This window comes from Polypterus senegalus, chromosome 3 (genome assembly GCF_016835505.1).
Source record: "Polypterus senegalus isolate Bchr_013 chromosome 3, ASM1683550v1, whole genome shotgun sequence".
NCBI classification, from domain to species: Eukaryota; Metazoa; Chordata; class Cladistia; order Polypteriformes; family Polypteridae; genus Polypterus; species Polypterus senegalus.
In genome coordinates this window covers 201,657,423-201,675,199 of record NC_053156.1, presented here as the reverse complement: position 1 = coordinate 201,675,199, position 17,777 = coordinate 201,657,423, and the positions used below count along the sequence as shown (strand labels likewise).

The following is a 17,777-nucleotide window of genomic DNA, read 5'->3' as shown; positions in this document are numbered from 1 at the left end:
CTGTTCTAATAATATTTCATTTCTTTTAGTTATTAATTTTAAGCAGTATTTATTTTTTGGCTACTGAACAGAAACAGAAGAAAAAACTTAATACTGTATATGCAAAGTGAAAGATAAATCAGTTGGCCTATGATGATTATATCATTATGCATAAATTGGACACTGAAAATCCTCAGTTTGTTGTTACAAGGTAGTGAAATCACCTACCCCTGCCACGTATGAAATTCAGGGCTTTGGACAAAACGGGTAATTGCTTCAAGTACATTTGTAGATCATTCCCTGGAATGAGCGTGGAAAAACTAAAAGCTGGAATCTTTGATGGTCCTCAGATTCGTAAACTCATGAACGATTCCAATTTTACCAAATGCATGAATGACACTGAGGCTTCGGCCAGGAAGAGTTTTGTCTCTGTTGTGAAGAACTACTTGGGTAATCACAAAGCAGACAATTATGAAGAATTGGTACAAGATATTCTTGCTAACTTCAGAAATTTGGGAGTTAATATGAGCATAAAGACACATTATCTCCATAGCCATTTAAACAGATTTCCAGATAACCTTGGAGACTTCAGCGAGGAACAAGGCGAGAGGTTCCACCAGGATATGAAGTTGATGGAGGAGAGATATCAAGGCAGATGGGACATACACATGATGGTAGACTACTGTTGGAGTCTCTAACGTGATTGTCCTGATGACACACATAAAAGGAAATCGCATACAGTGTTTTTTGAAGCATTGACATTAATAACAATTAATAACTAATTTATACTGTATTAATCAATCAAATCATACATAACTTTTTCCTGCCACTGTTAGATATTTTTAATTTCTGTTTTGTATGACGTTAGACTGTTTACTTACTAGTTGCAACTAAAATAAAAATATTCATCACAAGTAAACATAAAGCTCTTTATCAACAAAATTTCGCAGTCTGCATGGAAAAAATTAAACAAGACTTGCATAGATGGTCAACTCTTCATCTCACTCTAGCTGGAAGAATTAACACTGTTAAGATGAATATTCTTCCTAAGCTCCTTTTATTTCAAAACATCCCAATATACATAAATAAATCATTCTTTAAGCAATTAGATTCAACAATAACCTCATTTATTTGGAATTCAAAACATCCACGCATCAAAATAGCGACCCTACAAAGAAAAAAGGAAGCAGGCGGCATGGCTCTACCTAACTTCCAGTTTTATTACTGGGCGGCAAATATACAGGCGATAAGAACCTGGACACCCTATGAACAAATTACATTCCAAATTTAACATTCCAGCTACACATTTCTTTCACCATCTTCAAATCAGGAACTTTTAAACAGAACCTTCCAGATTTTCCTCATCTTGCACCCTCATCAACGCTGGAAAAAATATTGCTCAATCTCAAGGAATTAGACTCTCTCTCTACAATATATAAAATCATTTTACAATCCCTTCCTTTCAAAGATCCAAGAGGACACTGGGAAAAAGATCTCTCAATTAATATATCAGAGAAGGAGTGGAAAGTAGCAATGCAGAGAATTCACTCGAACTCCATATGCGCAAAGCATACAATTATACAACTCAAAATTATATATCGAGCACATCTGTCTCACTAAAACTCTCAAAATGTTTCCAGGGCATGATCCAACCTGCGAACGTTGCAGCCAAGTCCCAGCCTCACTGGGTCACATGTTCTGGGCCTGCACCAAATTAACATTATTCTGGACAAAAATTTTTAATTACCTTTCAGACAGCCTTGGACTCACAATCCCTCCTAACCCATTAACAGCTGTGTTTGGGGTTCTTCCAGAGGGGCTTAAAGTGGAGAAGGACAAAAATTGTGATTGCATTCACTACACTTTTGGCACGCAGACTTATTCTGATAAACTGGAAGAACCCAAACTCCCCTCTTTAAGTCAGTGGGAAACCGATGTGTTATATTATTTGAAATTGGAAAAAATCAAATACTCAGTCAGAGGATCCGTACAGACTTTTTTCAAAACATGGCAGAATCTAATCAGTAATATTTTAAAATAAGTTTATAAAGCACAGAGAATTTATTAATTTAGGTACGTTTACAAGCCTTAAATTTTACAGCGTTTGGCTTGCTCTCTCTCTCAGGGGTGGGGATTGATCTGTTCTTAACTCAATTCTTCTTTTTGTAAAAACTTGATTGTTTTGTATGGATTGTAATAAAATTAATAAAAAAAATAAAAAAATATTCTTGCAATTCTGAACGCTTTTTAAATGTGCTGCGTTAATTAATTAACTATTAAATATCTCTGAAACTAGAGCCAATCTGTCAAAGCCAAAGTCATATTCTTAATCAGCACCATAAACTTAATATAAAACCGTTCAGACATCACTGGCACTAAAATCACTGTATACCAGTGTTATATGTGTGGCACTCGTGGTTTTTTTTTTCCATTCAACAGTGTAACAACCAAAATCTGTCAAACGCAGGGAAATCACATATGGTACATACTGTAATAGTATGGGAGCTATTAAGGTGCAGTCTCATTGACAGATGACATAATAATGGTTTTCCATGCAGAGTCCTGATGCAAACACAAATCTCAAATGTAACTCTAGTATTAACCAATCCATTTGGAACATTTTTTATTTTTTAGAAATATTGTTTAAAATAAATACTAAACAGTTAATTTTTTCAGTTACTAAACAGAAAATAACAATAAATAAAATATATTGTACATGTTAAGTTAAATCATTGTAGACCATTAGGGCTTTTATATTCATTATTAATCTAAACTGACTTGAGTAAAAGCAAAAAACATGAATTTTAATAATCTGCAATGTAACAAATCTACTCTAGGAAAACGTTACAAATATTAAAAACATAAAATGAAAAAAAAATATCTAAACACCAGCAAAAGAAGTTAACACCAAATTATGAAATGTAGGTTTTTACCTGGCAGGTGATATTGACAAATGGAGCCTCTGAATATGACGGATAGTTTCCCAGCAACTTCTTCCCATTGCGAGTATAATCTGTAATCTCAGAAAGACACTGCTGCATCTCAGAAAATCTGGCAAAGAGTCTATCCAAATTCTGTGACAGCTGATCTCCTGTTCTTTCCTTCAACTGATTATTAGTTGTGGGTAAACTTGTAAGAACAGCAGGAGAATTTGATCGGGAAGATTCCCTGCTTGGGAAACCCATGACACTTAAGGATGTAGACCGATTTACAGGCTCAGAATCAAAATTTTCAATAGCCAGTGAAGACTCACTGGAAGTGGCTCTCTCTGTAAAATCACTCATATTAGGCACTGGGCTTTGCTCACCACTCTTTACTTCTTCAATAAGCTTCCTTCTCCCACTGGGGGACTGTATGACTGGGCTACCTGGTAATAGCAGCTCTTTTCCTGATGCTCTATCTTCTTTCGACAGGCTTTCAAAAAATCTTTTTATGCCTGGAATACCTGGGCTATTTTCAGAACAAGGTGGTGGAGTCTGAGTATTGCCTGTTGAGAAACAAGAATCATCATCATATATGAGCTCTTTGACCATCAAACGAATGATGTACTTATCTGTGTTTGAAGCAGGAAGGAAAGCAGGGTCATTTGACTTTTGTTTCCCCACTAAGAGCAACAGCACCTTCTCATTCAGGAAGCAAACCCCCTTTGGTCTTTCACTTTTCTGCAACTGGATTTGCTGTGTGTTAGGCATTGCTGTAGAAGTCACAGAATATACCAACACCATGTTGCAAGTGTTTGAGGCAACTGCTACAGTCTGACCACGAGGATCAAATGCTATAATGTCAGGTACTAAAATCCCAGGGATGCTAACTTTTCTTGTTGTTGTGACTTTTCTTTCAAAAGTAACCAGAATTAAGTGTGAAGAGTCTAGCCCACTGCCAGTAACATAATCTCGACGTTTCAAGTGAATTAATGGGCTAGGATCAGATTTCCTGTGGTTTGCAAGGATATGAGTTAAATCCAAAGGACCAGAGGATGACGACGATGCTATGGAATTCATAGCTAAGGACCTTTCAGAATCTATCGATTTCCGTCTAGAATCGAAACAGGATTCCTCATCCACAACAAGTACTGAGGACTGTGGTGGCAGTGACCCAGTTTCTGTTGCAATTGCAACATCAAAAGCAATACCAGCATTGAGACCACAAATTTTATCTAAAGGTAACTCAGTAGCAACAGCTATCTGAGCATCCGAAGTTGATTCTAAGGCACAGATATATCCTCCAACATCAAAGATTGGACAAAAGGTGCACGCATTTAAACTCTTTTGAACATCATTCCAAATGTAAGAGTGAAGAGCGCTCCCTATTGCCACCACAAGACGTGTTCCATCTTTAGTCCAGCAAGCACAGTGTATTAAGCCGCTTCCCTTAATGTTGGCTTTCATCCTGCGGTTGTCAGTCCTGACTGAGTAGAGAACAGATGCATCTCTTTTAGTGAGAACAGCAAGAACATCCTTCTTGGGGTGCCACACACAGCCTTGAGAAAGAATAGGAAAAGGCTCCCCCATTTCACAAGTTTGGGTGCACAGAAGTTTATTCTGTTCCAGATTGCTTAGCTGTAGCTGCCAAACAGTAACATGTTTCTTGTGCTGGACAGCAAGCAGGGCTGGAGCACCACTACAGCAGGCAGCTGCCCAGAAGAGTCCCAAAACATGTTCAAATTGTCCAATGACATTAGTATCACTAAATTTGGTCTCCCCATTTGAGTTGTATAAGGCAGTGAGTGCTACCTGCCTCCCATCTGTCCAAGCAATGCCATGAACAGGGTGAATTGCTTGATGCAGAGCATTAAGTCCAGTCCTGAGAAGCTTTGCTTTTCCAAGTTCCATTTCTCTTCCAACAGCTTAAAACCAATGTAAAAACAAAGGAAACAAAATCTTAGTCACTAAAATGAAAACTGACAAATCATTTTTGAAACAAAAGATCTTCCAAAATAAAAATATATATATATGTTTAGAAAGGCTGCAAGAATGAAAGGTGAAGTGCCACTTTGTGCTGCACCAAACACTAGTGTTTTCTTAAAATCCTCTTTCACTTGTCTTTTCTAATTGCAAAGACAGGCCAACCACATGCTCTGAGCTGATTATGACTACATGACCCTAGAAAAGAACTTAAAAATTTACCAAAGTGATTAGCAAAGTGATATTTTTAGAAGTCTGAGAGGATAGTTCTTTTATATCCTTTTAACCTTCTACATACTTTAAGTGGCTTATCATTAATAAGGACGTAAAAAGAAATGCAGATGACTAGAGGAATCTTAAATACTTTGCTCTTATTTTTTAATCATCAGTATTAAATTCTATTTGTAGTTTAGAAGAGTAAATCACAGAAACATCTCTAAACTTTTATAGGCAATAAGTAGGCTAGGCTACTCAAATTTGTAATACAATTTCTTTACTAATATAGAGTAGCATTTCCATAATTGGATTATTATGTTTAACTTTACCATTCAATTTGCATGTAATGTTTGGAAACAGCAACAGGCACCATACAGGTGCTGGTCATAAAATTAGAATATCATGACTAAGTTGATTTATTTCAGTAATTCTATTCAAAAAGTGAAACTTGTATATTAGATTCATTCATTACGCACAGACTGATGTATTTCAAATGTTTATTTCTTTTACTTTTGATGATTATAACTGACAACAAATGAAAGTCCCAAATTCAGTATCTCGGAAAATTAGAATATTGTGAAAAGGTTCAATATTGAAGACACCCGGTGCCACAATCTAATCAGCTAATTAACTCAAAACACCTGCAAAAGCCTTTAAATGGTCTCTCAGTCTAGTTCTGTAGGCTACACAATCATGGGGAAGACTGCTGACTTGACTGTTGTCCAAAAGATGACCATTGACACCTTGCACAAGGAGGGCAAGACACAAAAGGTCACTGCTAAAGAGGCTGCCTGTTCACAGAGCTCCATGTCCAAGCACATTAATAGAGAGGCGAAGGGAAGGACAAGATGTGGTAGAAAAAAGTGTACAAGCAATAGGGATAACCGCACGCTGGAAAGGATTGTGAAACAAAACCCGTTCCAAACTGTGGGGGAGATTCACAAAGAGTGGACTGCAGCTGGAGTCAGTGCTTCAAGAACCACCATGCACCGACGTATGCAAGACATGGGTTTCAGCTGTCACATTCTTTGTGTTAAACCACTCTTCAACAAGAGACAGCATCAGAAGCGTCTCGCCTGGACTAAAGAGAAAAAGGACTGGACTGCTGCTGAGTTATGTTCTCTGATGAAAGTAAATTTTGCATTTCCTTTGGAAATCAAGGTCCCACAGTCTGGAGGAAGAGAGGAGAGGCACAGAATCCACGTTGCTTGAGGTCCAGTGTAAAGTTTCCACAGTCAGTGATGGTTTGGGGTACCATGTCATCTGCTGGTGTTGGTCCATTGTGTTTTCTGAGGTCCAAGGTCAACGCAGCCGTCTACCAGGAAGTTTTAGAGCACTTCATGCTTCCTACTGCTGACGAACTTTATGGAGATGCAGATTTCATTTTCCAACAGGACCTGGCACCTGCACACAGTGCCAAAGCTACCAGTACCTGGTTTAAGGACCATAGTATCCCTGTTCTTGATTGGCCAGCAAACTCGCCTGACCTTAACCCCATAGAAAATCTATGGGGTATTGTGAAGAGGAAGATGCAATATGCCAGACCCAACAATTCAGAAGAGCTGAAGGCCACTATCAGAGCAACACGGGCTCTCATAACACCTGCGCAGTGCCACAGACTGATCAACTCAATGCCACACCGCATTGCTGCAGTAATCCAGGCCAAAGGAGCCCCAACTAAATATTGAGTGCTGTACATGCTCATACTTCATGTTCATACCTTTCAGTTGACCAACATTTCTAAAAATCCTTTTTTTGCATTGGTCTTAATTGATATTCTAATTTTCCGAGATACTGAATTTGGGACTTTCATTTGTTGTCAGTTATAATCATCAAAATTAAAAGAAATAAACATTTGAAATACATCAGTCTGTGTGTAATGAATGAATCTAATATACAAGTTTCCCTTTTTGAATGGAATTACTGAAATAAATCAACTTCGTCATGATATTCTAATTTTATGACCAGCACCTGTATATGCCATAAAGTTCTTAGCATTTTATTCAATGGAAAGTATACCAACCCATACTGCAATTTTGTACGCACTCTAAATCATAATATAATCATGCGTAGCATTTATACTACTCTACTAATAAAGGTAAGTACACATTTCATGGTTACTAAAATTAAACTAAAATGCAGATATTTTATTGGAAAGTGGACTGTGACTGTAAGCAAATAATTAAATCTGTCAATGTTCTAACTCTTAATACAATTTCTCAAACAACTCCTACCACTGTGTACTTGTTTGCTGTTGTTAAACACAATGTAAGTGCAGATTGATTGAATCTCTATGTAAAGGAGCACATGCATTTCAGTAACATATTGTATTCCGCATTATACTATACAAAAAAATAAATAAAATTTACTCTGTATGGACATTTATATAGGATAATCTAAAGAGGCTATTGGGGAGTGATAGGTGGTCTCTGCTTCTGGGCATCCTGTAATAGAATGATGACTCTTACAAACACTCACCTGTTGCAACTGGAAAAGCCTCCAGACTTCAACACTTGGTATAAGTCAGTTTGAAAAAATGAATGCATATAATGGGGTATTCATCTATTTTTCAAAATTGTTTCTTTCTATATAGACCTGACAGGACTGGATAGAAGATAGGCACGAAAACCCTGTTAGCACAGAGCATATTCATGTACAATCCCACACCCAACAATACCAGGCCAATTTAGAGTTTACCAATTTAATGGCCTTTAAAATTCCAAAACACAAAACGTATTGTATATGGAAAAATCTGTTACTTTAACTTTTATCTGCAAAAAAAGCAAATTTGACATTTATGGTATAAGCACTTTCTATAACCTGTAATAAAATAGATATTTAAACTCGAAACAGATTCGATATTTTACGAATTCTTGTGCTATCAGACCTACAGTGTTTCAAACTGGAACGATGACTCTTCAAAAGTAACTGCAAGCTTTAGGCAAAGCGGGCAATGAATGACTCAAAAGGGACTGACAGTTTACAACTACTAAATCAATGATTACGTATGTTAAAAATAAAATGGAAAGGACGTAATAATTCCACCGATCATCTAAATTTGAAAAATGTAAAAACGACAGGCACCACGGTTTCATGTATATGCTCCGATATCAACAACAACCATTCCGCTTGTTAGAATGTGCAAACAGTTTGTAATATGCACAAACAAGATTAATTAGTAATGTAAATGGTGTTTCGAGAACGAAGCAAGACTAACACTGTTTTTTATCGACATATTGCTCATACGATGCCTAATTATTAAAATATACGCATCTAAAAACCAAAACAAACCTGTCTGCGAAATGTTTTGATAAAAAAAAACCCTAAAGTAAGTCTTTCAACCACGTTCCCATACCACAACAGAACTTACCGGTTAGGAGAATGCCATGAGTCTTCCTGCGCGCTAGTCATCGTTAAAAAAAAAAAAAAATCATCCTCTACCGGAAACTTATACGTCATTTGCGCAAGTGCTTATGGGACATGAAGTTTTACGTCCATTTCTCGTGTTTATATTGATAAACAGAAAAATGGACAAGTGAGATGGAGCTAACGCGCGAATAAATAAGAATATTCGAGTAATAATGGAGAAGAGTGACAACGAATGGGGAAGATGAAAAACACTAAAATGTCAAACATTTACGATGTAAATAAAAAGCAGTAAATAATAATTAAATTATAAAGTCAAAAAAATATGAAGCATACGACGACAAATGGGTGACGACGCTGCAGCTGGCTTGCTCTTTTATAATACAATACAATAAAACTGTATTAAACAAAATAATGTATATCTATATATTGCTCAAAAGAATTAATGAAACACTTTTTAATCAGAGTATAGCATCAAGTCAATGAAACTTCTGGGATATTGATCTGGTCAGTTAAGTAGCAGAAGGGGTTTTTAATCAGTTTCAGCTGCTTTGGTGTTAATGAAATTAACAACAGGCGCATTAGAGGGGCAACAATGAGACGACCCCCAAAAACAGGAATGGTTTAACAGGTGGAGGCCACTGACATTTTTCCCTCCTCATCTTTTCTGACTGTTTTTTCACTCCAGCTCTTGGAGTTTTTTTTTTTTGTTTGTTTTTTTCTGTCCACCCTGGCCATCGGACCTTACTTATTCTATATTAATTAATGTTGACTTATGTTTATTTTTTATTGTGTCTTCTATTTTACTATTCATTTTGTAAAGCACTTTGAGCTACATTTTTTTTGTATGAATATGTGAGTGTGAGGCTTTTTATGGTGGCTGGACTGCCAATCCAGTCATTAATCCCCAGGTTTTCCCTATAAATTGGAGGACCTGCTTGCAATGCTTTTTGGAGATTAACGCAACCTTTCTCAACCTTTAAGTATCTGCGACCGAGTTTTCATAACATTTTTAATCGCGCCCCCCCTAACATTCTTTTAAAATTTAGATGCATATTTTATTTTATCTACTGAACTTTTATTGAAATTTATCTAACTCTATATTTATTGTTCTAGTATAAGAATGTTGTTTAAGTTAATTTGTTTTGGTTTCAACAGATGTTTTTTTATCATATTTTTGATTCTTGTTTTCTTTTTTTCACATCCTTGCGCCCCCCTTTTTCTTACTTCATGCCCCCCTAGGGGGGCCTGCCCCACAGGTTGAGAACCACTGGATTAACGTCATACCCAGGATGAGGCAATTGCATGTTAAAGGCCTTGGTTTATAGGCCGCTCCTTTTCCAAACACTTCATTATATTTTTATGTTTGCAGATGTATGTATTTTAGCTAGCAGTTTACCATTTGAGAGTTTAAATATGCTACAAATGGGCACATCATAGGTAACTGGTTCAGTGGTCCCAATAAACAACTGGCAGTTTAGGGTCACAGAACTGGAGCCTGAGTGGTGCTGTGGACAGCCGGCTGGGCAGATATTTTGAAATGCCAAAGATAATATTAAAGATCAAGTGAGGATAGAGACCACCTGTCTTAAAATGGAGACACAAATGCTATGCTTTTGGTTCACAATTTATTCACAAATTCTATTCTATTTTCCTATTCAAGGTTTGCAGCTAGAGTTTATATGGTGATAGATAGATGAGCAGATAGACAGAACTTTTATTTTCCATGGAGAAATTCAGCTTTTATACATGCTCAAGAAATCTAGAAACATTAAATAAAAACAATGGCACACATTGAGGCATTATAAAGTCATATTGCCGTAGTTATAAATGAGCTTCAGTATCATTTCTTTACACATTTTAGTCAAATAATTCATTAGCTAAAAGTACTCAGAGATAGTGTGTCTCAGAAAGGGTGTGCAGCATTATTAATAATGGCACTCAGTTTTGTTTTCATTCTCTCCTCTACTCAAACAGTTCAAGAGTGCATCAGTTCAAGAGTGCATTCCATAACTGGGCCTGAGTTTTTACTTAGCTTGTTGATTCATTGAGCCTCTCTTGAAATGATGTTGGCATTGCAACAAAATCACACTGGCCATCACAGAGTTGTAGAACATATCAAGGACGTCATTCCACATTAAATGTGCATAGTTGTTGTCACAAGAATGGACAGGAGACATTAAAAAAGACTTGACCGAGACGTCATGAACCCAGGAAAGTGCATTGGTGTTGGCATGGAGAGAGCCCTTATGATCAATGAGTAAAAACATATATGGCTGTAGGTCAAGAAACCACCTAGTGACCTGCGGATTTGGCTCCTTGTGTAGGGCCATCCACTACAGGGGTGCATGATCCATAACAAAGGTAAACTCCTGGCCCAACAGGTAGTACCTCAACTGCATAACTGCCCACTTGTTGGCAACGGCTTCCCTTTCCACCGCCACATACCTGGTCTCTCAATCCAACAGTTTCCGGCTCGGGAACATGACATGGTGTTCAATACCATTGATGCTCTGGCTCAGCATGGCTCTTAGGCCTGTGTCCAAAGCGTCTGTCTGGAAAATGAAAGGCAATGTAAAGTTAAGCGATTTCAATACAGGTGATGACATAAGGGCCTGCTTTAAGTCACTAAACCTTGTCAGTCCACACCAGATTGTTTGGAGCCTTCTTCTTTGTTAAATTGGCAGTAGTATCCACCTAAGCTCAGAAAGGCTTGGACTTGCCGCTTGGTTTTCAGATGGGGCCATTTCAATATGGCATCTTCTTTAGACCACTGTGGTTTCACGATACCCTGGCCCACAATGTAGCCTAAATATTTAGATTCTTTAAAACAAAAGAAACATTTCTTTGGATTGATTCAAAGTCCAACCTCACCCAGTGTCTGCAATACTGATTGCACCTGCTGTACATGTTCCTTCCATGTACTGGAATAGATGACTACGTCATTCAGGTATATAGCAATGTACTAGGCTGGAGCACTTTATCCACCAGATGTTGGAATGTTGCAGGAGCCCAGTGTAACCCAAATGTAAGGACACGATACTGCCAGTGGCCACTAGTGGTGCTAAACGCAGTCTTGACCTTAGCAGATTCTGTTAAAGGAACCTGCCAGTACCTCTTCATCATGTTAAGTATGGTCAAGTATTTTGACTGTCCTAGCCTCTCGAGGAGGTTGTCCTCTCGGGGCATCAGATAGGCGTCGAACTGGGAGACTTGATTATGTCGACGGAAGTCATTGCAAAACCTTCAACTTCTGTCAGGCTTACTAACCAAGACTGTTGGACTGGACCAGGGACAATAATTTTCCTCTGTCACTCCTAGTTCCAGCATATGCTTGATATCAAGTTCCACTTCTGGTCTTTTTGCTTCGGGGAGTCGATAAGGGCATTCACAGACTATAACCACAGGTTCAGTAGCAATGTCGTGCTCAATCAAAGAGGTCCTTCCAGGTTTTTCATTCACCACCTCCGGAACAGACAGGATAACTACTTCGAGCTCCCTCTTCTGTTTGGGTTTTAATTCAGGACCAAAGTTAAGGCTTTTTTATGAGCAAAGAACAAGCTGGGCCGAATGGAGGAGGGATCAAGATCCCTTTCCTTCCATGGCTTCAGCAGATTCATGTGATATATCCATTCACTCAGTCGACAATTGGGTTGTTTCACGAATAGTCAATGAGTCCTTTCCTCTCCTTAAGTTCGTATGGACCTTGCCAATGAGCTAGTAATTTAGAGTGGGAGGTAGGATCTAAGATCATGACACAATTTCCCGGTTGGAACTCTGTAGAGATGTACCACGATCATAATATTGGGCTTGTCCTGTCTGAGCCTCCTCCATGTGACTTTTAAGAATGGGTCAAATTTTTTCAAATCTGTCATGTAATTGTGTGATATATTCTAATATATTTGTGGAAGGAAGAGCCTCTCCTTCCCAGCCTTTTTTCAAAATATCCGATATAACTCAAAAGGCGAGAACCCCGTGGAGGCTTGTGGGACTTCCCTATAAGCAAAAAGGATGAGGGGGAGGAATTGATACCAGTTCTTCTTATCCCTGCCGACCACCTTGTGAAGCATCTGCTTGAGAGTTTGATTAAAGTTCTTTACTAATCCATTGTTTTGAGAATGATATACCACGGTCCTTAAGTACTTTATTTTAAGTAACTTGGCCGTTTCCCTGAACGTCTCCAAGGTAAATGCTGTCCCTTGGTCCATAAGACTTCTTTAGGGATGCTACATCGCAAAAAGACCTCTACAAATTCAAAATTTTGTGAACCTCATTGTTAATTCCCGACCAATAGAATCAGAGCTTGATAAGCTGTAAAGTTTTTTCAGTGTCTAAATGGCCTCCTAGGAGATGGGCGTGTGCTAATTCACAAACCTGCCACCCCTCCTTGAACCGTCACCTTATCATGGTGGAGGCGTTTACGTGTCCCAATGATCCTAGGAGCTATGTTGTCCGGGGCTTTATGTCCCTGGTAGGGCCACCCAAGGCAAACTGGTCCTAGGTGAGGGATGAGACAAAGAGCGGTTCAACAAACCTCTGATGAAGAATAAAAACCTTGGACGACGTTTTCCCTTGCCCGGACGCGGGTCACCGGGGCCCCCCTCTGGAGCCAGGCCTGGAGGTGGGGCTCAATGGCGAGCACCTGGTGGCCGGGCCTGCACCCATGGGGCTCGGCCGGGCACAGCCCGAAGAGGTAACGTGGGTCCTCCTCCCCATGGGCTCACCACCTATGGGAGGGGCCAAGGAGATTGGGTGCAGTGTGAGTTGGGTGGTGGCCGAAGGCGGGGACCTTGGCGGTCTGATCCTCGGCTACAGAAACTGGCTCTCTCCTCCGACATAACATAATAAGCCCCTTTTGCTTCCCACCTAGGGACTAGCCCAATCCTGTGAGCCCCTCCCATACACTCCCCGTGTTGCTTAGGTTGCTCGGTTATGTTGTTTGGGAGCGGAGCCTATACCTGGTCTTTCCAAACTCCAGGACGAACTACCAACTCGGAAACTTGGCAACGGTACTCTCCCACCTGGTTTTTTTTCAGGACCTGTCCCCTTCTCTTCTGGGATCATCGCATCCTGTTGACTCCACCACTGTCAACAAGAATGGACAGGAAACATAAAAAAGGTTTGGGTAAACCACCTGTGTATTATTCCCTGGCTACAAAAGGGTTAATTTTTGGAGGAGTTGTGTCTGGGTCAATGTCCACCACAGAACTGAAGACATGTGGCAAATATGACGGCTTTAAAGGTCTGGGCAGGAAGTGACATCACCATGGGAGACAGAACCAGAAGTGACATCATCATGGGCACTGGGACTGGAAGTGGCGTCATCATGGGCGCTGGGACTGGAAGTGACATCATCATGGGTGCCGGAACCCTGTGGAATTTCCCACGAATAGTCTGCAGAGGATTGAGGGAAAAAGTGCACCTCGCCACCCCCTGGTGTAACTATTCGAGCCCTTTAGCTGCCTCCCCATTTGCACGTGTGACATTGTCTAAGAAAAATCAATCTGCTGTGCCCTTCCTTGTATAATTCCTCTGTGTTACTAGACCAGTCTGTCCTGTCATTGATGTGATCACTGAAGTTTCTGTAGCAGAGCTTCACCTCCATATCCATTTTCTAAAAAGTGACCATATGTAGAGACTCTTTGGTGTGGCAAAAATCAATAATCAGTGCCTTGGTTTTGATGATATGGAGTTGCAAACAATTGTTTTTGTATCATGAAATAAAGTTTTCCACCTCAGTCCTATACTCTTGTTACTACACCCCCATTAGTATAGACTCTTCAGAGAATATCTACAAGTTACATGTCCTGGTGTTATATTTATAGCCTGAGGTGTACAGAGTGGACAGAAGAGGTGACAGAACACTATAAGACTTATCTACCCCTATATAACCTTAGCTTATCCATCAAAAGAGGTACCTGTTTAGTACTTTTTCTAGAGTTTTTTCCCTACATTTTTATAATTTCAGACATATTTTTCTTATTGTTTATTTATTCTATTATTTTATTTTATTTTTGGTGACATCATCACCATGCCACTTTGAGGTTGTTTTTTCTCGCGCACACTGCACTGTTGTTTCTAGCAATAATTCTGCTGCTAGACACATAGTTCCCAACATTGTAATGTTATCACATCACTCTAAGTAAGATGACGTCATGCAGTAATTGATTAAATCTTTCAGGAAATTAGTTACTGTGAAGAGCTCTGTCATGCCTTTTTTGACTTAAGGTTTTTCATAAGCAAACCTATTCTTTCACTTTGCACCACAATATGAGCAAAACATAATTAAATTCTGCCAAAATTAAAAAAATTAAAAACTTTTCTGAAGTAGCACAAAGCTTCTATTAAATGCATTCAATTAGTATAAACATATATTAGCTGAGTGAATTATTAAAAACACCTGTACACCTGCTTATGCATGCAATTATTTAATCAGCTAATCATGTGGCAGCAGTTCAATGCATAAAATCATGCAGATATATGTCAGAAACTTTAATTCATGTCCGTATCAAGCATTAGAATGGGGATAAAATTAAATCTTTGTGATTTCAACCATGGCATGAATGTTAGTGCTAGACAGACTGGTTTGAGTGTTTCTGTAACTGCTGATCTCATGTGATTTTAATGCACAGCAGTCTGGAGAGTTTACTCAGAATGGTGCAAAAGCCATGAATCTTGGGCAACCTGACCGACAGACAGCAGTTTATGAGGTTGAGGAACTGTGTGTCAGAAATGGTGGTGTATAACACTGAAGCGCCTCAGTGAACTGTCCTGTTCCCCTTCCTGTTTACACAACAGACTTCCAGAACAGTACCAGCGCTTGCCATCTACTGATATTTTTATATGACTCGTCTATCACAGGCTGTGTTAATAATGGATATAAGTCAGAGTACAGGACCATTGAGAATTACTTCATCTTATTATGCAGGCACAACAACTTGCAACTCAACGTCATCAAGACAAAAGAGGTGGACTTCAGGTGTTCCAAAGAGCCTCTGAGACCAGTCATCATCCAGGGGGATGATGGGGAAGTGGTGCAGAACTGCATCTGGGGGTTCACATAAACAAGTGGATTGGAGCAGACTGTACTTCCTAAGGAGACTCAGGTCTTTTGATACGGCTGGAAATGTTCTATAAGTCTATAATAGCCATTGTGTTGTTCTACACTGTGGACCCCTGAGGAAGCAACCTGAGCTCAAAAGAAGCACAACACCTGAGCAAACTTATCAGGAAGGCCAGGTCCATCACAGATCAAACCATGGACACGTTGGAAGCTGTTGCGGAAAGAGTATGATGGCAAAATTAGATGACATTATGAAAAATCTTCTCCATCCCCCCAGGAGGCGCTCTCCTGGAGCACTTTTGGTCACAGGCTCATTCCACCACAGTGTGCTAAAAAGCACCTCTGCGGGTCTTTTCTGCCCATAGCTATCAGGCAATTCAGTTCTTCCTCCCAGACCACTCATTACGTTAATTTTGAAATGCCATTTTGAAATATCTGCACAATTTTTATTTATTTATTTATGAATTGATTGGTAGATTTGTGGTACTGCTTTTTCTGTGAATACATATCCTCCTTGTTTATGTTTCTGCTTCTGTATGCGTCTGAATGTAGAACAGGAGACTAGCAGCATTAATGCGTAGCGTACAAATCTACAGAAGTTGCGTGATGCAATTACGTCAGCATGGACCAGGATCTCAAAGGAAAGTTTCCAACACCTTGTGGAATCCATGCCAGTGTTAATTGAGGCTGTTCTGACAGCAAAAGGAAGCCCTTTCCAATACCGTGCTCCTAATACTTACCTCAGTGAGGGTATGTCATTAGTACCAGCATAAAAAAAATGGATGCTCAAGTCAACAGCACAGTAAAATCCTGCTTTTTCCATCTAAGGCGAATCGCCAAACTCAAGCCTATTCTTTCTAACCACCTCCTGGAATCAGTAATTCATGCATTCATTACGTCCCGGCTTGACTACTCTAATTCCTGCCTTTTTGGTATCAGTAAAGCCACACTTTCTAGACTCCAACTGGCTCAAAATGCGGCTGCAAGGCTTCTAACTGGAAGTAGCAGAATCCAACACATTTCACCAATTTTGAAAACCCTTCACTGGCTGCCGGTTAGATTCAGAATCGATTTTAAGATTCTCCTCCTAACCTATAAGGCATTAAACGGTCTAGCCCCCGCCTATTTGAGTGTCTTGCTCCATTGTCACAATCCCCCTCGTGTTCTTAGATCCACAGATCAGCTGCTCCTAACCGTTCCCAAGGCACGTTTTAAAGCTCGTGGTGAAAGGGCTTTCTCCGTCTGTGCACCCAGGCTCTGGAACTCCCTGCCCTTAGTGGTTAGGCAAGCCGCTTCAGTCGCCACATTCAAATCTCGCCTAAAAACGCACTTCTTCACATTGGCTTTTAATTCTTAACCTGTTTCATTTTCCACTTGTCTTTTGCTATTTTCTCTATTTTATTTGGTCCCTTGACCTGTTTTTAGTATCTCTGTTTTAATTCTCTCTTAATGTTTATTTTTAATATTTTGCTTTTAGTCCTGCTTGTTGTAACTGTACAGCGCTTTGGTCAGTTGTAATGCTGTGTTTTTAAGCGCTCAACAAATAAATATGGTATGGTATGGTATGGTATAAAAAGACCAAAGCAGGCACTTCATTTCCACTAGAAGCAATTTAATCTCAATGTGACAAGCTCTTAGTTTAGAAAGGCATTTTACTTGAACTGCTGATTTTGACAGTTTGATAGCTAGCAGATATTCCAAAGCATGTAATTGCCAAAGATGGAAACTTTTTTTTCTAACAATATTAACCACTTTAAGGGTGAGTAGTAACCTGTGCCCTGCAAATTCATATTAATACTGGAAACTTCATGTGATTTCAGCCTGGCCTATTGAGGTTGACATTAAATTAAGAATGGTCAGTTTTCTATTTTTGTAGATTTCAGTGAAAATTCCACCAAAGACGCAATTTGTGTTCCTTTCTAATCGACTACAGACTAACTATGGGTTTTAGGCTGGTAAATCTATTTGTAACTATTGGCTTGAATTTAAAAATGATTTTAAAAGAAGGCCAAAATTAATATCAGTTCAGTGAGTTTCACAAGATATATCCTTCAAGGCCAACCTTCTGCAAGAATTTTAATTCAACTCCAAACAGAGCTCCAAAATTAGGCTCACAGCTGATGTCACTGGAATGTCTGAGCTCAAATTACTTGAATCATTTGAAAAATTATGCTCTAAGAAAAAAAAATAATCTTTTTTAAATCAAGTGTCAAGCATTTAATAAATGTTTTGAATGATTCATGCACAAA

The 17,777-nt window shown here is 39.1% G+C and overlaps 1 protein-coding gene across 2 annotated transcripts in view; it reads right to left on the bottom strand.

The window, feature by feature from the left end:
• The window catches only part of LOC120525779 (WD repeat and coiled coil containing), a 40,587-nt gene extending 32,034 nt beyond the window's left edge, over positions 1–8,553 (bottom strand). For both annotated transcript variants that reach the window (XM_039748366.1, XM_039748365.1), the window contains exons 1-2: positions 8,470–8,553; positions 2,913–4,825 (exon numbers count right to left, since the gene is read on the bottom strand). In XM_039748366.1, the coding sequence (XP_039604300.1) occupies positions 2,913–4,811 (1,899 nt within the window). In that variant the 5' untranslated portion in view covers positions 4,812–4,825; positions 8,470–8,553. The remainder of the gene's footprint in view (positions 1–2,912; positions 4,826–8,469) is intronic.
• Between the last annotated feature and the right edge of the window lie 9,224 nt (positions 8,554–17,777).